Source organism: Trachypithecus francoisi, unplaced genomic scaffold (genome assembly GCF_009764315.1).
Source record: "Trachypithecus francoisi isolate TF-2019V2 unplaced genomic scaffold, Tfra_2.0 Lachesis_group4, whole genome shotgun sequence".
NCBI lineage: Eukaryota > Metazoa > Chordata > Mammalia > Primates > Cercopithecidae > Trachypithecus > Trachypithecus francoisi.
In genome coordinates, this window is record NW_022681469.1 from 19,247,184 (window position 1) to 19,270,382 (window position 23,199).

The 23,199-nt window shown below is 47.1% G+C and overlaps 1 protein-coding gene across 8 annotated transcripts in view; it reads left to right on the top strand.

Moving 5' to 3' along the window:
- HIPK2 (homeodomain interacting protein kinase 2) overlaps positions 1–23,199 on the top strand; it is a 221,726-nt gene that overhangs the window by 144,745 nt on the left and 53,782 nt on the right. For 5 of the 8 annotated variants that reach the window (XM_033193360.1, XM_033193358.1, XM_033193364.1 and 2 more), the window contains exons 3-8: positions 4,186–4,309; positions 4,624–4,743; positions 6,861–6,947; positions 9,372–9,556; positions 16,164–16,326; positions 22,627–22,834. In XM_033193360.1, the coding sequence (XP_033049251.1) occupies positions 4,186–4,309; positions 4,624–4,743; positions 6,861–6,947; positions 9,372–9,556; positions 16,164–16,326; positions 22,627–22,834 (887 nt within the window). The remainder of the gene's footprint in view (positions 1–4,185; positions 4,310–4,623; positions 4,744–6,860; positions 6,948–9,371; positions 9,557–16,163; positions 16,327–22,626; positions 22,835–23,199) is intronic. The other 3 variants (XM_033193363.1, XM_033193362.1, XM_033193361.1) reach the window with 1 other exon arrangement.

The following is a 23,199-nucleotide window of genomic DNA, read 5'->3' on the forward strand; positions in this document are numbered from 1 at the left end:
TGACTCTCCAGAGAGTGGGCCTTGAAGGGGAGCCAAGAACTAGGGCAACAGCTGCTGGGAGACGAAGGGATTAGGAAAGGTTTGTGTTTGGGGCTTTTGTTTTGTTTTTTGTGTTCTGTTTTGTTCTTGTGTTCTGCTTTGTTTTCTAACGTGGGAGCCGCTAGAGCATGTGGTGTGCTGTGTCGGCTCGATTTTTATGTCTGTGTGTTTCTGTGACACACGTTTTGTTTTCGACTTGAGTTGTCCTGTGTGCTTTGATGTGGCTTTCCCAGCATCGGAGGCCTTCGTGGACAGTACTGTCTCCCAGCCACCTAGCCAGATGTCTGGGTATTTGTTCTTTATGGTCACAGCAGGAATATTCTGCAGCATGTATCATGGTACCGTGAATGGCTGCCATTTCATTTTCTTGGTGGACTACAAGCAATTTTCACAGGCCCCGTTCATGTCATGCCAGTCGTCAAAATCTGTCTGGTATTTCCTGCTAAAGAACATCACTAAAGTGCCTTTGTGTGGCCGTTTTAGTTGTTGCAGTCTGCCTTGTTCATCACTGGGGAATAGAAACTGGAAAACGAGGTTTCCATGGATTAGGAACAGCCTTCCGGGCCATGAGAACCATGTAACTAACCTGATAGGAAGAGCAGGCATGTAGTGGAGTTCAGAGAAGTCCCCCGGAGCCAGACTGGCCTCTTCCTAAGACCTGAGTGTCAAACATCCAGACCTACAGACTGGAGTGTCAAGCATCCAAACGTCAGGCTGCAAGAGGGCCGGGGCCAGCCAAGGGGCCAGGTGACAAGAATCGGGGGACAGAGGTGAGAATGTGCTTGATCCTTCAGCGAGCAGTCCAGGCCAAAACTCTCCTCCCATGAAGAGGCCTAGATCCATGTGAGAGGAGACAAGAGGCCACCCCTGACTCTAGAACAGGGAGGGCAGAAAGAAACAGGTTCTGACACCATAATACTTTTTTTGACTGTGTTCTTTTCAGATATTCCCTTCTTTTCTGGCCTGGTGTAGTGGCTCCTGCCTGTAATCCCAGCACTTTGGGAGGCTGAGGCAGGTGGATCACTTGAGATCAGGAGTTTGAGTCTAGCCTGGCCAACATTGTGAAACCCCATGTCTACTAAAAATAAAAAAATTAGCCAGGCCTGGTGGTGGGCGCCTGGAATCCGAGCTACCTGGAAGGCTGAGGCACAAGAATCGCTTGAACCCAGGAAGCACAAGTTGCAGTGAGCCAAGATCACACCACTGCTACTCCAGCCTGGGCAACAGAGAGAGACTCTGTCTCAATTTAAAAAAAAAACACACAGATAATCCCTTCTTTTCTAAGGGATGTGATTTTTTAAATAAACTGAAATGATCTCTAAAGGCACTGCTAGAGGCAATCTGGCAGTAATCTCATCAGTTACACACAATGGTGAGTGAACCTGGGGGCCCTGGTGTATGGCCAACACTGACACAGGTGGCCTAGGCAGGTGGCGGGCTCGTGGCCACGTGGAAGATAAGGTTGCTGCAGGGACATGTCGTGCCACCACAGGCATCCCCAGCTCATCAGTGCCGGTAAGAGTGGCCCCTGACGCTACATGCATGGTCCAATGTGGGGACCAAAGGAGACAAAGGCCAAAGAGGGGGTGAAGTGCCAAGCAGAACACTGGCAGCTGAAGATGCCCAGCAGCGAGGGATGGGGACAACAGAAGGCTCATTAAATAGCACCAAGGCAACTCGCTCCACCCCCCAGCGGTCACTCCTCCTGCTGCCCAGACCAGCAACTGTGGCTGGCACTCTAGAAGCACCTAGTAGCCAGTACCCAGTCTCCAGTTCTGAGGAAAGAACTCCTTTTTTTTTGAGACAAGGTCTTGCTCTGTTACCAGGCCGGAGTGCAGTGGTGCAAATCATGGCTTATGGCACCTGCAAACTCCTAGCTCAAGCGATCCTCCCACTTTAGCCTCCTGAGTAGCTGGGACCACAGGTGTGCACCTCCATGCCTAGCTAACTTTTTTTTTTCTTTTTGCAACAGACTCTCACTCTGTTACCCAGGCTGGAGTGCAGTGGTGCCGTCCCAGCTCACTGCAGCCTCTGCCTCCTGAGTTCAAGTGATTCTCGTGCCTCAGCCTCCTGAATAGCTGGGATTACAGGCGTGCGCCACCACACCCAGCTAATGTTTGTATTTTTAGTAGAGATAGGGTTTCAACATATTGGCCAGGCTGGTCTTGAACTCCTGACCTCAAATGATCCTCCCACCTTGGCCTCCCAAAGGGCTGGGATTACAGGCCCGAGCCACTGCACCTAGCCATTTTTTTTTTTTTTTAAGAAACAGGGTCTCACTGTGTTGCCCAGGCTGGTCTGAAACTCCTGGACTCAAGTGATCCTCCCATCTCACCCTCCCAAAGTGCTAGGATTCCAGGCATGAGCCACCACCCCTGGCCAAACTCCATTTTACATGTGAAAAATCAAAACTTTGGAATAAGACATTTTTGGGTTTTGTTTGTTTTGTTCTTTTCAATACTATTATATAAAGAAAAAAGATATCAGTGAGAATAAATTTGAAGGGGAAAGAGGAGATGCTTTTTCAGTAGAGAAAAATTCAGCTAGAAGATCCAAGACCAGTGGGGGTGTTTCTGATTGCCCCCTTCCTCTCCGCTCTCATGCTAGGTGGGTGAAAGGTAACCGAGAAAGGGCTCCCCAGCTCCCTTCACTCCCACTCCAGGCTGCAGAAAGGGTGGGAAGGTAGCCTCTTCTAGCATCGCTTAGTCAAGTGGAAAATTTATAGAGAAGACAAAAGTCAGGCTAATGCATTTCATTATCAGTAGAGTGCCTTGAGCCACTTTTCTTTGTTTGTTTTTTTTTTTTTTAAATAAAGTCTATCTCTGTCGCCCAGGCTGGAGTACAGTGGTGCAATCTCAGCTCACTGCAAACTCTGCCTCCTGGGTCCAAGCAATCCTCCCACCTCAGCCTCCCAGGTAGCTGGGACTAGAGGCACACACCACCACACCCTGCTAATTTGGGTGTTTTTGTTTGTTTTTGGTAGAGACAGGGTTTTACCCTGTTGCCCAGGCTGCTCTTGAACTCCTGGGTTCAAGCAGTCCACCTGCCTCGGCCTCCCAAAATGCTGGGATTACAGGCATGAGCCACTGCGCCTGGCCTTGAGACATATGTTTAAAAAAACATAAGCTGTGTTCATATCTCAAACTTTGAGCCTGGTTTTGTCCAAAACATACCCCTACCTAATCATGACCAATTCTTAGAAAAGAAGATGTAGCTGGGTGGTCTCTTTGGTGTTGATTACCAACTCCCTGTGAAATGTTCTCTTGGGGTTTAGGTGATTTCCTTGAAGGGACAGAACTCCTACATTCAGGAACAGGTTGGTCATGGAGTTTATGCTGGAATCCTGGTTGATACAAGACTCTGCATTGATGAATGGAGTTCTATAATTGTAATATTAGGTAACTTTTAAGAAGATTAGCTTTTTAGAAGTTAATAAAAAAAAAAAAGCAATGTTTTCTTAAGAAAGTATGATGTAAATTCTTAAGACAGGATAATTGGCATGAACAGATATTGGACTTAATCCCATCATTTTGGGAGGGGGCAGCTTGTTTTACATATTCCTGAAAATAGAATACCTTGAGTTGGGTGTGGTTGTGCATTCCTGTAGACCCAGCTACTCAGGAGGCTGAGGCAGGATTGTTTGAGTTCAGAAGTTCAAGACTATAGGAGCTATGATCATGCCTGTGAATAGCCACTGCACTCCAGCCTAGGCAACATAGTGAACTCCCATCTCTAGATAGACAGAAGAAAATAGAAGACCTGCATTTCAGAATTGCTTTGTAAAAACCAGGCATTCTCTGAAGATTAGTTTCCCAGACTTTCAGCTACAAAAGATGACTTCAGAATATCTCTAAAATGGTTGTTAGCTCATCTGATTGGCATGTGAAAGTACTGAAGTCAGTAGGTGTGGTTCCCTGCAGGTGTGTTCTAAAGACAGACTTACCCTTCATCTCGGCCAGCCTTTTAAGCGGGTCCTCCACTAATGGAGGGGACGAAGCCAAAGTAGCACAGCGCCTCTCCTGGGAGCCACAGGCCCTTCAGAAGAGGAGGCAGTAACGGCACCCCAGGTTTGAAAATAGTATTCATATAGAAACAGCTGCCTGCATTTCCAACTTGCTAATGGTTTCTTCCATTCTTCATTTTCAGGGCCCCTGAGATCATCCTTGGTTTACCGTTTTGTGAGGCAATTGACATGTGGTCCCTGGGCTGTGTGATTGCAGAACTGTTCCTGGGCTGGCCGTTGTATCCAGGAGCTTCAGAGTATGATCAGGTGGGTCCAGATGACACAGATATTCACAAGACCTCATTCTTCATCTGGAAAATAGCCTGGATTAGCACCGCGTTGATTACATGACAAATGGGCGGGACTGTGGAATGTCACGTTGTCTCCCAAACCTTGCTTCCCTTAACCTTGCCATTTTTTCTTTCCTCCTTTCTCTTTTCCCTTTTTCTTTTTTCTTTTTGTTAACTTCTTTCCCTACAAAAATTGTCATTTTCATTTTTCTCAAAGCCAGCAGAGCCATTAGTGTACCATATGTATAGTGACAGGAAAAGCCCTGACCTCATTCTTATCTTTTCTTGCAGATTCGGTATATTTCACAAACACAAGGTTTGCCTGCTGAATATTTATTAAGCGCAGGGACAAAGACAACTAGGTTTTTCAACCGTGACACGGACTCACCATATCCTTTGTGGAGACTGAAGGTAGGAAGAGCATCCCCTCCACTCCTCACGGTGGCCCAGCGCTTAGGGAAGAGGGCCATAGATTTATTAGTGGGGAGCTTTTGATTCAGTCAGCAAAATGAGGGCGTTGGGGTGCTGTTGTTAATACACGGTGTGACTGAATCTGAATGCTCAGAAGCCCCTCTTTCCCTGGGCCTATCACCGCCTGTGAGAGTCCCACATTATGACTGCTGAATTCCCAGGATTTAATCCGATAAGCCTTGATGACTGTCTGATTTGTGCTAGAGAGAGAAACAAACCCCACTCTGCCCTTCAGAGCTGGCAGTTCCAGCGGGAGACAGGACCATGTGCCACAAGCTCCCGCCCCTCTGTAATAAGGGCCCTGTTCCTGGTCAAGAATGGGTGTGGGTGCCAAGGGGAAAGAGCATTTAGTTCTGCCTGCAGCAGAGGGGAAAGGAGGAGCGTTTGAACTGGGCACTGAAGAATGAAGAGGGAGTGCAGTGTCTTACGCCTGTAATCCCAGCACTTTGGGAGGCTGAGGCCAGCAGATCACTTGAGGTCATGAATTCGAGACCAGCCTGGCCAACACGGTCAAACCCTGTCTCTACTAAAAGTATAAAAATTAGCTGGGCATGGGGGCATGCGCCTGTAATCCCAGCTACTCGGGAGGCTGAGGCATGGGAATCGCTTGTACCTGGGAGACGGAGGTTGCAGTGAACTGAGATTGTGCCACTGCACTCCAGCCTGGGCGACAGAGTGAGACTGTGTCTCAAAAAAAGAAAAGGAACAATGAAGCGGGTTTGCCCAGTAGAGAAGTGCAGGGTGGCGGCTGGGGTGGAGGGGGTTAGGGAGAGGGATTCCAGGCAAAGGAGGCTGCCTGATGAACCCATGGGAACATCCTGAGGCCCAGGGAGGCGTCTGGTTCACTCTAGTAACCATAAACCTGAAACTCCAGGGCAGGTGCTTCACTTTAACAGAAACATAGTTTGCTTTCGCTTTGATCTGTGCCTAGCAATTAAAATCAAAGTGTGTTCCTGGTAAAAATGAAATAATAAAGTCTTAAATATGTTTCATTTTAGGTATTTCTTTTTGTGCAGCAGGGTGGGTGGATGTTTATTTTGTTGTTGTTTTGGGTTTTTTTTTTTTTTAATGGAAACTGCAGCCAAATTCTAATATGGTTAAAAGATAATATATATCCACTAGTCACAAAAGACTGAGAAAAGAGATTTGGGAACTGAGCAAGCACTCAGGCTATTGATGGGAGACCTGGCATTTAGCAACTGTGAGGGTGAGTGTCCAGTAAAAAGAGTCCTCCAGTGGAGGAGGGTGAGGCTGGAGTTCGCTGCTGGGTTTTATTGAAGAGCCTCAGTCCCACATGTCCAGCTGTTCCCAGGACTTAAGCCGCTCCAGGTGTGCTGTCCTTGAGTGAGATTTTAAGGATTAATTACCGCTGGATTACCTCATGGAAGAGTCCAAAAACCCATAGTAATTGGAAGCAGCAGTTTCCCCAGCCATTTGGGGAATGTATGTCTGTGTCTCAGCCGCCAATAGAAGGGCAGCCCAACCACAGACTCTGGGACCAGCTGCCACCTATTGGCCATGTGACCACAGCAAGTGCCTTGAGTTCTCTCTTCCTGTTTCCCCATCTGGAAAATGGGGATAGTAATTGTGCTACCTAATGTGGTTGTCAAAACTATTAAATGAATAAATGTGCTTTAGAACAATGTCTGGCACGTAGCAAGAGCTATGTGCATAAGGGTTTATTAAATAAAATTGGAAAATGCATGGAAAAGCCCTTTGCTTTTCCACAATGGAATCTTGTCTTATTCCTTAGACTCAGAGAAGGCTGTAAGCTGATCAAGGATGTAGCAGACCTTGATCAGCTTGTGGTATGGAGCAAGACTGCTCCGTACCTGACTGACAGCCGGCCTCTGACACTTGTGCATGGGAAGGAGGAGGGATGGATTGGTGTGGATGAAGAGAGAAAGGAATTGCAGGTATGCAGGCCACTGAAGAATCAAAATCTCTTCTGAAAGGTGGGAAAGAGACCCTCTGTGAGACACAGGAATTCCAGGGCTTGAGTCCCAGTGATGAAGAGCTAAGTCACATTACCAATTGGCTTTTGCCTCTCTTGGCAGACACCAGATGACCATGAAGCAGAGACAGGGATTAAGTCAAAAGAAGCAAGAAAATACATTTTCAACTGTTTAGATGATATGGCCCAGGTAAGCTTCATGGGTGAGTATGAAATGTAAGCCCTTTAAAACCAAGGGCAGCAAGACTTCTGCAGTAGTAATATAAGATAATGGGTTGAAATCCACATTATTCAACTGCAGTGGTTGACCTTGACCTTAAACAGTTACAGCCAACCTTAGTAAGAATACCATTTGGTGTGTAAAACGTTTTTGAAACATCATACCAGCTCCATAAAAATCATTCCATTTGGCTGGGCATGGTGGCTCATGCCTATAATCCCAGCACTTTGGGAGGCTGAAGTGGGTGGATGACCTTAGGTCAGGAGTTGGAGACCAGCCTGGCCAACATGGCGAAACCCTGTCTCTACTAAAAATACAAAAATCAGCTGGGCATGGTGGTGAGTGCCTGCAATCTCAGCTACTTGGGAGTATGAGGCAGAAGAATCGCTTGAACCCAGGAGGCAGTGAGCTGAGATCACGCCCCTGCACTCCAGCGTGGGCAACAAGATCAAAACTCTGTCTCCAAAAAAAAAAAAAAAAATCATTCCAGTTTATTAGTTCCCACTTGTAATATAGTACTGGCCAATCTTCCTGATGTTATCGTGAGAAGAATTCCAGCCCATTAGTACCCATGGATTTAATGCTCATGATTGAGTGTGTATGTTTCCTGGGGCAGCTGTTAGAAGGTACCATGAACTGGATGGCTTAAGACAACAGATTTTCACTCCCCCACAGTTCTGGAGGCCAGAAATTGGAAGCTGGGCTTCAGCAGGCCTATGTTCACTGTAAAGGCCATTGGGGAAGAGCATCCATGTCTGTCTCCCAGCTTCTGGCAGCTCTGGCAATCCTCAGCATTCTTTGACTTGTAGCTACATCCCTCTGATCTCTGCTTCCTTCTTCACATGGCTTTTATCCTGTGTCTTCTCTGTGCTTCTGTGTCCACATCTCCCTTGCCTTGTCACTGGGCCCACCATAATCGAGTATGACCTCATCTTAATTTGATTACCTCTGCAAAGACCCTATTTCCAAATAAGGTCACATTCATACCTACTGGGGACTGGGACTTTAATATACTTTTAGGGGGATACAATTCATTCTGCTACACAGTCTCAGCTCACTGGCAGGGACCACAGGCTCTCACCTTTGTGCCCCAGAGAAAATTCTAGAACTTCAGCTATTTTTAGTGTGAAAACTAGTCTGAAACCAGGACAATCCAAAGTGAATTTTCTCTTTAAAGCAATGAGAAACAAAGCCATACATCATTCTCAGCAAACTATCGCAAGAACAGAAAACCAAACACCGCGTGTTCTCACTCATAGGTGGGAATTGAACAATGAGATCACTTGGACACAGGAAGGGGAACATCACACACCGGGTCCTATTGTGGGGAGGGGGGAGGGGGAGGGATAGCATTAGGAGATATACCTAATGTAAATGACGAGTTAATGGGTGCAGCACACCAATATGGCATGTGTATACATATGTAACAAACCTGCACATTGTGCACATGTACCCTGGAACTTAAAGTATAATAATAATAATAATAAAGCCATACATCAGTAAACACTTAGCATCCCTCTTACTGTAGATGAGTATAACCAAAAATCATGATTCTGAATAAAGTGTGCTTGTCAGTTGATTAGTAACTTAGATTGTCTGAGAAAACTGAAATTAGTTTCCAGACCATGTCCTGGAAAATATACAAATCACCACAAAACAAGCCTTTTAAAGGCGATCGTAGTATAGACTCACCCTTGGAAGAAAAATCCTGTGTTCAGATATCCTGCCTGTCTTGGCCAGAGGTGACTCCACTGAACACAGGGACTAAAATAATTCTGGCCCTACGTGGGGGAGCCATGAGAAGGATGATATGCTGTAGGTGGAGGAGGGGCAAACTCAGGCCCTTCCACTTCCCTCTAAAGGTTAAATACATACATACATAGACTTTTTTGCATCTTATTTCTACTGCTTGGCTGTGATTCTTTTTTAAAAATTGTGGCAAACACACACACAGCATAAAATTTATCATCTTAGCCTTTGTTAAGGGTACAGTTCAATAGTATTAACACTCCCATTGTCATGCAGCAAGTCTGCAGGACTCTTTTCATCTTGTGGTTATTTTTAATGAGGAGTGATGAAAGCTGCATTTCAACTTAACTGATGAAAGCAGGAGCAGTTTACATCCTGTCATTCAGCTATATTTGCAGGTCCCAGCAGCAGCCCTCTCCCCTTCCTGGGGCACAGGCCCTCTCTGCCTTTCCTGCAGAGAGAAAAGCCACATCCTGTGGGCAATGACAACATGTGGGTGGTGCCTCCCATGGGGCAGAGTTCCTGGGAACTGAGAAAGGGGGCTTGAGAGATCAGGAGGAAGTTACAGGGCAAAAAATAAGGGGAGCCAGGAGAGGGGAGGCATGCTAGGGTCGTCCTTGGTAACCTGTCCTTACTTGCGTCCAGGTGAACATGACAACAGATTTGGAAGGGAGCGACATGTTGGTGGAAAAGGCTGACCGGCGAGAGTTCATTGACCTGTTGAAGAAGATGCTGACCATTGACGCTGACAAGAGAATCACTCCAATCGAAACCCTGAACCATCCCTTTGTCACCATGACACACTTACTGGATTTTCCCCACAGCACACAGTAGGTGTCCTGTTTGATACTTGGATCAGCAAACTTTAAAGGCCCAGACACTACATATTTTAGGTTTTGTGGCCATAAGGTCTCAGTAACAGCTACTCTGTGCTGTCACTGTAGCTGAGAGCAGCCACAGATGCAATACATAAACAGATGAGTGAGGCTGCATTCTAATAAAACATGTATGTAAGTGGGCAGGGCCGGGCATGGTGGCTGTAATCCTAGCACTTTGGGAGGCCAAGGCAGGTGGATCACCTGAGGTCAGGAGTTTGAGACCAGCCTGGCCAACATGGTGAAACCCTGTCTCTACTAAAGATACAAAAATTAGCTGGGTGTGGTGGGGGCACACCTGTAATCCCAGCTATTTGGGAGGCTGAGGCAGAAGAATCACCTCAACCCGGGAGGCGGAGGTTGCAGTGAGCCGAGATTGCACCATTGCACATCAGCCTGGGTGACAGAGCAAGACTTTTGTCTCAAAAAAAAAAAAAGAGGCCGGGTACGGTGGCTCATGCCTGTAATCCCAGCACTTTGGGAGGCTGAGGCAGGCGGACCATGAGGTCAGGAGATTAGGACCATCCTGGCTAACATGGTGAAACCCCGTCTCTACTAAAAATACAAAAAATTAGCTGGGCATGGTGGTGGGCGCCTGTAGTCCCAGCTACTCTAGAGGCTGACGCAAGAGAATGGTGTGAACCCGGGAGGCGGAGCTTGCAGTGAGCCAAGATCGGTCCACAGCACTCCAGCCTGGGTGACAGAGCAAGACTCCCTCTCAAAAAAGAAAGAAAGAAAGTGGGCAGTGGCTGGATTGGGTCCCTGGCCTGCAGTTGGCTTCACACTGAAAAGGAAGGAAGAGGAGAGCACAGAGCTGGATGAACTTGACTCTGGGTATCTGTGCAGGAAGAGAGGTGCCAGAAATGGTAGTCTCTGTAGAGCAAAACCAGTCTCAGGGCCAAAGGTTGCTCCCAGAACCGTCCCAGAGTGGACCCAGTCTAGTTTGGGTTTGGATTTGTTCATTCATTTCTTCAGTGTGCTGTGTGCTGGGGTACAGTGGTGAGCAGAGCAGACGGCCCTGCCCACTGGAGCTTGCAATCCACAGGAGACAATGGTATAAAACAAGTGATGCCCAAATCAGCAGGCTGCTCCCAGGAAAGGTATCAGGTGTGATGAGAGCATACCACAGGGGAGCATCATTTTGGGGTAGACCAGGAAGTGGTCTGTGAAGGATAAGGAAGAGGATGGGCATGAGCAGGCAGGGCATTGCCTGTGTGGACAGTACACTCCCCCATAGGCAGGACCATGCACCCATCCCAGAAGGCAGTAGGTGAGACAGTGAGGCACCCAGTCAGCCAGGGCAGGCTGTACATGTTAAGGTTTTTAATCTTGATCCAAAAAGCAAAGGGAACTCATTAAATGATTCTTAAGCAAGGAAATAGCTGGTTAGATCTGTGCTGAGCAAAGATCTGTCTGCTGCCACACAAGTGAAATGAGTCTGGGAAAAAAATGTCCATTGGGTTTAACAATTCGCAAGTTGTCAGTAACGCAGTGGCAGCCATTCAGTGGAGTGGTAAAAGCAGAAACCAGTTTAGCAGGTTGAAAGACCAAATGAGAGGTGAAGAAATAGCAACCTTTCATGAAGTGAGGCTATGCAAAAGAAGAAATAGAGGGGTGACTGGGGAGGGGTCAAGGGGATTGTTTTTTAGACAGGATTCAGAGCACAGGGATGGGCCAATGTCACTGGAAGGATAGATGGAGGAGGGGCGTGTGGATGCAGCGTATGTGCTGGTCTAGTGGAGAAAAGTTGAGGGAGTCCTGTCAGACAGCTTCTGCTTCTCAGAAGTAGGCAATGAGGTTATCTGTTGAGAACAAGGTGGAGGGTGGTTTAAGAAGGGTAGAAAATTTAAGTAGCTGGAGCAGAAGGTGGCAGAGCAAACTGACCAGAGAAATACGGTGGAATTGTTGAGCCCTGAGGTTGGACATGAATCGTTTATGGTGTAACTGATCTCCCCAGGTGAAGGCATAGAGAAGACAGATCAGTCTCCTGATCTGGGTTTGTCCAGGTGGAATTTTTGCCAGGCTGATAAGAGAAGAAGACAGATTGACAAGGAAGCTGATGAGGCTAGCCAGACAGTAACTGTAATCCAGAATGATGGCTATTGGAGGCTTTGCCCAAAGGGAAAGGAAGTGAAGATGGGAGGGGATCCAAGTAAACGCGGTATTCTAGTCAATGCAGAGAAGGGTTATCATAGTCATAGTGGAATGAGCCGGATGGAGGAAGAATGTGGCTGGGAAACAGGATGCTTGAACTTAGTTTCTGGAGGTGGAGCAATTTAAGGTTTGACAGTCCAGAGAATGAGTTGCTGTACTGGGTTGAGGACAAGAGTCACTGGATATGAGAAGTAAGCAGGAAGCTAGGGTGTTTGACAAGGAACCTGTGACTTCTGAAGCCTTCCTGGCGAGGTAGGGAATGGCTTGGAGTGGAAGATCCAGCCCGTGGCAAAGGCCTCAGTGAACGAAGGGGAGAGGAAAGGAAGTCATCACCGGGCGCAGTGGTTCACGCCTGTAATCCCAGCACTTTGGGAAGCCAAGGAGGGCGGATCACCTGAAGTCAGGAACTTGAGACTAGCCTGGACAACATGGTAAAACCCCGCCTCTACTAAAAATACAAAAATTAGCCAGGCGTGGTGGGGAGCACCTGTAATTGCAACTACTGCGGAGTCTGAAGCACAAGAATCGCCTGAACCCAGGAGGCGGGGGTTGCAGTGAGCTGAGATAGCGCCACTGCACTCCAGCCTGGGAGACAGAGCGAGACTCCGTCAAAAAAAAAAAAAAAGAAAAAAAAGGAAGCCATTGGTGGATGGGAAGGTAATGGAGGGTCTCACTTCAGCCTCTCAACCCTGAGGTACTTGGGATGTGAAAGAATAAACAAACACATCCTACATCTGCAGGGAAAAGGGGTGTGCTCAAGAGAGCAACAGATTCTGTAAGGATCAGCAGGGGAAGGGAATCCTGTGAGAAGAGCCTGGAGATGTGAGAATTGTGCGTATCATGGCAGGCCCTGCTGTCTCCAGAGTCAGAGGGGGCTGGGTCTCAAGGCTGGACCCGTCCCTTCCTGGCCTACAGGAAGTGAGTGGGCGGCACCACCACGGATAGTGCTGCCTCCATTTCAGTTTTGTGTCTTACTCTCAGTGAGGCAAGTCAAATGGCACTGCAAGAACCAGATAGTGCCTCTTTAATGTAAAAGGATGCTTGAAACACCTAAACTTCCATACAAAGAAGGAATCTGGACCCATCCCTCCCTACTCTTGTTACGGGATTTTTCCTGTTTCTTTTTTCTTTTTTTTTTTTTTTTTTTTTGAGGTCGAGTCTTACTCTTGCACAGGCTGGAGTGCAGCAGTACGATCTCTGTTCACTGCATCACTGCAGCCTCCACCTCACAGGTTCAAGCGATTCTCCTGCCTCAGCCTCCCCAGTAGCTGGGACGACAGGCACACGCCACCACGCCCGACTGATTTTTGTGTTTTTAATAGAGACAGGGTTTCACCATGTTGCCCAGGCTGGTCTCGAGCTCCTGACCTCAGGTGATCCGCCCGCCTCGGCATCCCAAAGTGCTGCGATTACAGGCATGAGCCACTGTACCCGGCCTGGATTCGTCCTTTTTCCGAGTGCCATAGGGGTCAGCCACATAGCTGTCCATCTGTACCCAAGAAAGGCAAACTTGGCAATTTACTGGATAGGGCTCCCATGAGTTCTGTCTTTTGATATCAGGGGTAAAATGGGATGACTGAGAAACAGCTATGGATAGGAGACTGAGGGTGGGGGTGCCCTCTACAGAGGTCCTGTTAGTCGTCTGCACCAACAGTCAGATAGCCACCCCCAAAAGCCTGGGGCTTTAATGACCTCAGAGTCCATCCACCTCTGGATTCTGTAAGGAAGCACCAGTAGAGTGTTTCATGGCTTGGTCACATGGAGATGGTGAGTGAGCATCAGCAACCGATTCAGAACTTCGTCTGGGACCCAAGAGGGGCACTGGCAAGTTAGAACTCAGAAATGAGCCTAAGAAGGAAAGGTGGGTCTCTGAACACACCTAGGCTTGCCTGAAAGTAGGCCTGGTCCCTAAAGTTCTCTAGAACTTGCTGGGAAGACCTTGAAGAACTCCAGGGCAAGGATAAACCTCCAGGCCCGTGCTGCTGTAGCACCCCAACCCTGGGAACTGAGCCACAGCTACTAGGTGAAAGAGAAAAGAGACCCCACTCCTTTCTCCATACCAGGATTCCAGTGCACAATTTTTTTAAAACCAATTTTCTTATAAACCGAAAGTGAAAGTACTTGCCCTTTCCTAAAACCCAAAACTTGAAATATTTCAGTTAGAAAATGCTGAAGGAGTATGAAAGTTTTGTGTTGAATTGTCACCAAACCATCAAATGCTTTAAACCCAATCCAAAAAGAATACAAAATGCATTGGTTTTATGCTACAGCCTCCATGCACAGGACCTTGGTGCTTAGTAGGAGCTGAAAACACACTGGCATTAACAGCATTGTTAGGAGTATTTTTAGCTATGGGATACCGTGCAATATGTTTTCTTTTCTCCCCAGCATCATCAGTTGGTAAATGGTTATGTCATGTGCATGTCGCCGGCAGTGTAAGTGGTCAGAATCTTAGAAAGAAGTAGAACTCTGTAAGTGGCGTCTCAGTCAGTTGTTTGAAACTTGGAATGCATTTTTCACAGCAAGGATGTTTGGGAATAGCCCACAGACACCTGCTTAGCCCCAAAGATAGCATACGCACAGAGTGCTGAAGTAGTACATGTTTGTAATCCTAAAATAGTAGAAAACTTTTATTTTACTTTTATATTCAGTTATTACATTTTTTATAAGTAAAATCGACATTTTGAATTGAAAATTAAATGGGATTTTTTTCTTTTTCTTTTTCTTTTTTTGAGACAGGGTCTTGGCCTGTCACCCAGACTGGAATATAGTGGCATAATCATGGCTCACTGTAGCCTCGACCTTGCAGGCTCAAGTGATTCTCCGACCTCAGCCTCCTAAGTAGCTGGGACCATGAGCATGTGCCACCACACCCAGCTAATTTTTATATTTTTTTATAGAGAATGGGGTCTCCCTATGTTGTCCAAGCTGGTTTTGAGCCCTTGAACTTCTCCCACCTTGACCTCCCAAAGTGCTGGGATTAAGGCGAGAACCACCCCACACAGACTAAAAGGGATTTTATTATCTTGAATATTAGCATTTGAGGAAAAGTAAGTTTAACTACAAGAAATCAATGAGAAGTGCTGTATAAATTCTGAAGGACACTTTTTGGTTGATTTTCAAGAATTTGGGTGGTTGAAGCCACTTGTGGCTTTCCTTTTCCTTGATGCTGGTTTCAGCACCAATTTTATACTTTACTTTTGTAGTTGGGGTTTTGTTTTGATACACAGATGCAATGGGGGAAGAAAAGGAGAAAATTTATATTTCATGTAACAGGACAAGACTTAGACAAGAAAATGAAGGCTGAAGTTGGTGAAAGAGTGCGTATGTGTATACACAGAAGTAGCCAGTGATTACCTGTCCTCGGGAAACTACCTACCTCCCTAAGCTTCCGCCTTACTCGTAAAGTAGGGACGAGAATCATGTCTCTGTCTTATTGATGTCGCTGGACCGAGTGAGAAGTTGCAGAGTATTATTATTAGGACACTAATAAATGTTAACCACTCTTATTAATTGTTAGTATCATTACTGTTTCCATTATCTACCTGCACAACTCCTGCGGGAGAAAGCATAGCAATAGGGTCACCATACTGGGTTGGAGAGTTCTTTGGCCGTCCCCTAGGTGGTGCTGGTGACCCAGGGTCGCTGAAGAAGGTGACCACAAGGATTGTGTTTGGGAAAGGTGGCGGCGGGTTATAACGGGTTGTAAGTGACTACTTAATGTTCCCATTCAGAGAGCTTATGCTTTGGTTTATGGGCCAGAAACCAGGCTGAGAGTTGAGAGTGAGCAGTGACGCTGCAGGTGGATCTGAGTGAGAATGCAGTTGTGGGCCGGGCGCGGTGGCTCAAGCCTGTAATCCCAGCACTTTGGGAGGCCAAGACGGGCGGATCACGAGGTCAGGAGATTGAGACCATCCTGGCTAATACGGTGAAACCCCGTCTCTACTAAAAAATACAAAACGAGCCGGGCGACGAGGCGGGCGCCTGTAGTCCCAGCTACTCGGGAGGCTGAGACAGGAGAATGGCGTGAACCCGAGAGGCGGAGCTTGCAGTGAGCTGAGATCTGGCCACTGTACTCCAGCCTGGGTGGCAGAGCAAGACTCCGTCTCAAAAAAAAAAAGAATGCAGTTGTGAGCAGTCAGTTTTGTTGTGATGTATAGAACCTATGTGGAGAAAGGGTAGTAAGGCATTGGAGGAAATTCATCTAAATAACCGTGCCTGTTGCAAATGCACAGACTTTGCACAAGCAATCCAGGAAACTTAGACCTAAAGTTTAGTCCCCGTGCTTGTCCTGTTTCCTGAATGAACCCTTCTCTCCTTTTCTTTCTCTGTTTTCTCCCCTTCATCCCATGTTACCCTCTTCCCCTTCCCTTATGTCTCTATATGCCTCTGCCTTTTGCATGAACAGCGTCAAATCATGTTTCCAGAACATGGAGATCTGCAAGCGTCGGGTGAATATGTATGACACAGTGAACCAGAGCAAAACCCCTTTCATCACGCACGTGGCCCCCAGCACGTCCACCAACCTGACCATGACCTTTAACAACCAGCTGACCACGGTCCACAACCAGGTAAGTGGGGAGCAGAGGGGAAAGAGGCGGGGCTGCACGGTGTGAGCCTCAGAAGTTGTGTTTTCCATCATACCTAGTCAGGAGACCAAATTCCTGCTGTCATATTCAACAACTGAACAAACTATTTGCATCCAAGGTTATTTCCTTTGAGGGACCCAGGCACATTTTGTGTTGACTACGGGCCCCATTGACAGGTCCCAGAAAGGACTGGTGAGGGGCATTCTCTCTGAGATGGTTCCCCTTACTGCTTTCCTCTGACCTGATGTGAGAATAGGGGGAAGGGGCTGCTATCATCCTTTTATGCCTGATACCTGCCTCGTAAAGAATTCCAGAACTGGCCAGGCACAGTGGCTCATGCCTATAATCGCAGCACTTTGGGAGTCAGGGTAGGAGGATCACTTAAAGCCAGGAAGTTCAAGACTAGCCTGGGCAACACAGTGAGACCCCGTCTCTACAAAAAATACAAAAAGTAGCTGGGTGTGGTGGTGCATGCTTATGGTCTCAGCTACTCAGGAGGCAGAGGTAGGATAATTGACTTGAGCCCAGGACTTCAGGGCTGCAGTGAACTATGATTATGTCATTGCATTCCAGCCTAGGGGACAGAGTGAGACCCCGTCTCAGAAAACAAAGAAAAAGATCATGGAAACATGGATTTAATCTAAAAAAAAAATAAAGATTCTAGAACTGGGAAGGACTCAGGGAATCACCCAGTTCAGGCCCTTGCCCTCATCCCCACATGGCTGGATCTACCTGATCTCCTTTTGGGACAGATAAAACCTGTCCTTTCTCCGAGTCATGGAGAAAATCAGTTCATCAGCCTGTCACCAGAATCCCAGCAGCTGGAACTAAATGGGATCAGGAAGCTAAGGTTTTCTTCCCCCAGATTTCCAGGAAATTGGCAGAACGAGCAGCTAACATACTGCTTGAAACCTGGATGACACCCAGGCAATATTTATTGAATGGATAATCTCCAAGTCCGAGCTGAGACTGCCTCTAGTGTCTAAGAAACTGTAACTCCTACTCCCATGTTTCAATCTTCCTGGTTCCCCCAAAGAAGGGTCCCCAGATTTTTGGTCTTAATGTCAATCTGGAATGACAAGACTTCTGTGTGGATGTGTGTGTACCTGAAATGTGAATACCTTATGTCCATTCTTTTTAAAAGGTCCCTCCTGTCACTGAAGAGTCAGTGCCACCTGCTTTTCAGCCCCTCCCCTTCCCACCCTTTTTCCCTAGGCCATCCTTGTGGCACATTGCCCTGCTCAGGCCTAGCTTTTCTTCCCAGCCTGCCATCTCCCTTTGCCCAAATTCTAGGAGAGCCACCTGGAATCTGCTGCCCCCTGCGGGCCGTTTGCATCCTTGAAGCTCTCCTTAGGGTGAAAGAGCTGTTGGGACTCCGAAAACAAACCTTGCCAAGCCCTAAGGCTAAGGTATCCATAGCCAGACCTGTGAGCTTCTTGACAAAAATCAGCATGGTTTTGTTCACTACCTCCTTGAAGATATTTGTTTTTCCCACCAGCCCTCATGAGACACCTGATCTTAACTCCCTAACCCCAAACTACCTGTCCCCATCTGTCATCTGCCCCATCAGGTATCAAAGGCATCTGAGAAATAGGAGGAAGGAGCACCCCTCTAATGCAGGTGTCATGTCAGGTGAAGTCTCCCCAGCAGGCTGTCCTTCCCATGGATGTCTTTCTGCCAGGCTGGAGAACTGTGGTCCCTGACCAGACGGCGGGGGGCGGGCCACCGCCATCTTGCTGGTCATATGACAGCCAGCATATCCACTCCAAAGAGTGTCACAAAGGCTCTGCAAAACTAAAAGCGTTTCTCATCAAAAGGCAGTTGTCAAATAAGAACACCCCTCTTCTCCACAGCACTGAGACCATCCAGATCTGGCTTGGGACTGGGGTAAAGTAGAAGTAGCTGGTAACTTAGTGTGATGGTTGGGCCAGAGTTGTGGGTAAGGGAAAATCACATCCCACAAAAGCAACGGGTCCAAGAACAGGATTTCCATTCTCTCGCATTGCATTCTACTCCCTACTTTCGAATACATCAGAAAAAAAAAAATGACTCAGGACACACCTAGCCTTAAGTTCTAAGGCATGCTGTCCCTCCGCTGATAATGTTGTTAATAAATAACATCACTACTAATAGCTAACATTTATTATGTGACAGGCTCTACTAAGTGCACCATAACTCTTAATCCTCCCAGCAAGGTTGTGAGATAGGTTTTATTATTATCATTTCCATTTTAGAGGAGGAAACTGAGGCACAGAGTGATTAATTCTCTTACCCAAGGCCCTTTCTTGTTCATGAGAGATGGGCTTGGGCTTTACAGCCAGCAATCTGGCTTCAGAGTCTGGACTCTTAAAATCTACATACACAGCAGCATAAGTAAGTCTTAAGTAAGTCTTATGAAGGTCCCCAAATGCCTTTCCTAGATGATGTCTGCTCTTTAAATCTAACAAGACTTCTTTTGTTCATTGCTGGTTCTAGTAGCTTGCTTTCTACATGAGTTCCTTGGAGCTGTTTGCCCATTTAGATATTTAGAAGCAATAAAATATATGCATAGTTTTATGTTAGAAGTTGAAGGACGTTAAACTACTTAAAGAATTTCTTGCTGTCTTTAACATATATCCAGTAGACTAACCAAAGAACCATTTCCCAAATGATCATGAATCTACAATCCTTTATTTCTCAAGGAAGCTGGTCAATAATTCATAACCCCTTATGTCTCAGGGCAGCTGACTTCCTCTACTTTCTAAAACTTTCAGGTTACCCAGTTGGTAACATATTGAATAATAAGTCTTCTCTTAGCTATTCCTTGTTTATCATGTGTGTTAGCCACTTCTCTGACATCTCCGTGGAATTCTATTATTTGGACCTAGTCTTCTACCAAGAATTTGAATTTGGGTTTATAGACCAAGCTCAAACCCCTTCTTTCTGGAACCATTTGAAACATCTACTAAAACTGCTTCCAGGAATCACTTCTTTCATTTTTGGAAAGCCTGTGTCATCAATAAACTTGCTTTTTCACCAGACACAGTGGTGCACACCTGTAATCCTAGCTATTTGGAAGGCTGAAGTGGGAGGACCACTTGAGTCAGGAGTTCAAGTCCAGCCTGGGCAACATAGCAAGACACCAGTCTCTTCATTTTTTTTAACTTGCTTTTTCTTGTTATTACTATTTGTCAGCTGCAAGAGCTCTTCCCAGTTCTCTATGTGCTCCTCTCTGGCAATGATAGGCTAGTTACCTTTCTGAGAGCTACAGGAAGATCTACAGAAGTAGAAAACTTTTTGTTGCCCTCACATGGGCTTCTTCAACTGGTCCTTAAGCAGGGTTAGAAACTGAGGGGAAACCGTAGGCATGTCTGATGGTCACTCTGGAGACGGTGCCATTTGTCCTTGAGTCTACAAAGAACTGGAAGATTCAGCCTCTCAAGGAGCTTATGGTCCCCATGGTGAGACAGGCTGAAGCAAAAAGAAAAAGCATTCTTGAAACTCTCCTTAGGGTGAAAGAGCTGTTGGGAGTCTGAAAACAAACCTTGCCCAGCCCTAAGGCTAAGGCATCCATAGCCAGACCTGTGAGCTTTATTAATCAAAATGTAGAATAGCATGCACTAGGGGCCAGGTAGACAAACAGATTATGTGTTACAGAATCGAAAGGAAGGAGAGTCCACTGCAGGCTGGAGGAAAACACCACTAAGACACAGCCCCTCCCTCCCAGGAGACTTTAGGCTGGAAAGACCAACTGTACTGTAAGGCAGATTGTGACAGCAGCTGGGCTAGAAAGCTATATTGTACTGTGCGATAGCAAAGGAAGGAGCAATTCATTTCCATTAATGGTGTCCGAAAGGCTTTCCCAATGGGGCATATGGGACCCAGGCTAGGCCTTAAAGCACAGAGGCTTGGAGAGAATGCTATGGGTCAGAGAACTTGTATGAGGGGAAAGGCCTGTGCTCACAGTATGCTTGGAAAACAATGAGTAAACTAATCTTGGTGTCAGAAGAGTGAGGGGCAGAGGGAAATAAGTCTAGAAGGTAAGGTTGGCCAAACCAGGGAAAACAGGGCATGCCAGACCAAGGCGCATATCATGTTCATCAAGTTGTAATTGGGACTTTGGAGCAGGGGTGCTGACATGCACAAAGGTGTCTTTTGGAAAGCATGATCTAGCCTCTGTGCTCAAGAAGGCCGGAAGGGAAGTAGAGACCAGAACATTTCTAGTCAGGGCCTTACAGGTCCCAGGCGCCAGGAAGTCGCAACTGAAAAAAGTCAGTGGGTTCCAGGGACATCAGGAAGGAAGCAGCAGGAGCAGTGGCTGGCAAGAAGGTAGAACCACCGAGCACAAGTTTGGGGACTTAGAGGATACAGGTCCCTGGACCCCCAGCAGGGACACCCACAGGGGCTACAGGCTGGGGCAGTCTAGATATGAGCACACCATGGGGAATGTGGAGGGTTGAGGGGGAAGAAGCCTCCGGAAGAGATCGTGATATGGAGAAAACAGGAAATACAAGTCATGTCATCTGACAAAACACAGACACTGATGCGCACATATGTGCACACGTGTCCCAAGCAGACTATGTGATGCTGCAAAAGCACACCCACTTTAAAACATGTGGCTTTGGCTGGGCGCGGTGGCTTACGCCTATAATCCCAGCACTTTGGGAGGCCAAGGCGGGTGGATCACGAGGTCAGGAGATAGAGACCACGGTGAAACCCCGTCTCTACTAAAAATACAAAAAAATTAGCTGGGCTCAGTGGCGGGCGCCTGTAGTCCCAGCTACTCGGGAGGCTGAGGCAGGAGAATGGCGTGAACCCGGGAGGCAGAGCTTGCAGTGAGCCGAGATCGCGCCACTGCACTCCAGCCTGGGCTACAGAGCAAGACTCTGTCTCAAAAAAAAAAAAAAAACGTGGCTTAAAATCAGACATCTGTGCCACTCAATTTCATGATTATTTTCAAACAAATCAATTTGCTTTGCAATGAAATTTAGCACAAAATCTTTCTAAGTATAGAAAACATATGTAAAATAAGACTTGGTCCTTTTTATCAAATGTGACACATACACACGCTACTTGAAATTCTATTTGTGTCCAAGATATCTTCGTGGTTTCTTCCTCCATATTCCCTGGTCCTTGCAACTTCTAGAGGCAAAAGCTCTTGTAGACAGTGCTGAATGTAAAACCACTGGTAACCTCCACTTACCTTGCTAAAGGATCAGTATGAAGGCTAAGATGGGGGAAACTGGAGAATTCCAAAGTTAGAATTTGTTTTCCTTCTACAGCCTCATTTTGCATGCAAGTTCAGTCTCAAGTGATGTCTCTTTCTGAAGGAGAAAGGCGAGAGGACATAATGTCAATGGCTTGTATTTGTCAAAGCTACCTCCATTTCAGTTATCTGGACTCACCAGCATCTTTTCTATCTGCCAGGCTTCATCACTGCATACCAGCATGAGTGCATGGGATACAGACACAAAGCCCAGGCTCAGCATGTCCCTCTCCCTCTCCGCATACGTCTCCTGCACTTCTCTTAGCAGTAACCTGCTTTGCAGCCATCTAAGGACATCTATAAACAGTACTGCCCGTAGACCTGAGCCCGTCCTCGGCCCTGCTCTCTGCCTGTTGCATGTGCTTCTGTGCCAAGCTCTGGGTACCTGAGACCATAGTTCTTTAGGGCCTGCAAGAGCCTCCCCCTGGATTTGTCCTCCCACATGTGGACTGCACCCACCAGGCCTGAGGGGAGTGTGAGCAGAGCTTGAACGTGCAGGCTGGCAGGTCCAGGCACTCAAAGCCCATCGTGTTGTGGAATGGAATGGGGCTCGGCAGAGAGAAGGGGGGCAAGGTCAGCTCCCTCCCCGTCACCATGCGCCAGCACAGAACCCAAGGAATCCCAGAGTGCTCAACTAACGCCTGGTCTTCCAGGTGATTGAGAAGTTGTTTTTGTCAAAATGAAAAGGCAGAACATTTTATTAAACAGGTCTCTAGCTTTATTTTTAGGCTTTTCAGCATTTAGACATATGGTAGCAGGCATCCATGTGTCTTCTTGTCCGGGCCCCACAAATGTCAGGAGGAGGTCTGAATGTGAACACCAAGGTGACTGTCTCTCAGGCCTTCAGGGACCTGCTTTTCCCTGTGACTTTCAACTGTGTTTCCACTCCTCTCTGCTTTTGCCTTTTTGCTCTTAGTTTTTGTTGGTTTGTTCTTCTTTGAGTTCATTTATTTGATTTAGATTCGTGTCTCCCAACATACCACCTCCCTCATTTTTTATTTTTGTTTATTTTTGTTTAATCCCCATCACTCCTTTAGGCTCCCTCCTCTACCAGTGCCACTGTTTCCTTAGCCAATCCCGAAGTCTCCATACTAAACTACCCATCTACACTCTACCAGCCCTCAGCGGCATCCATGGCTGCAGTGGCCCAGCGGAGCATGCCCCTGCAGACAGGAACAGCCCAGATTTGTGCCCGGCCTGACCCGTTCCAGCAAGCTCTCATCGTGTGTCCCCCCGGCTTCCAAGGTAAGGTCGAGCAGCCACAGCCTCTCACCTGCTCCTTACAGAATGGCCTCTGGGGCTTTGGCACCTGCAGTTTTCTGTCACGCTCATTTTCATGAAGAAGGGCCCTCCTCGTTTCTTCCAGTGAGAGCGCTGGTATCACTGAACTTGAGGGCTCCTCTCCTACTGTGGCCAACCTAGAAACAATAGGGCTTATGCCTCAGCACCAAGTCAATTCATTGTGACTCTCACACCTGCCAGGGACTGTGTCCCTGGCCAGCTGTCTGTAAATAAGTACATTGTTTGTGTTTTCATTGTTATGCTGATGCCAGCTCTTGCTTTTCCTTGCATGAAGTATCCTCTGTGTGGGTTATCTATAGAAAACTGCC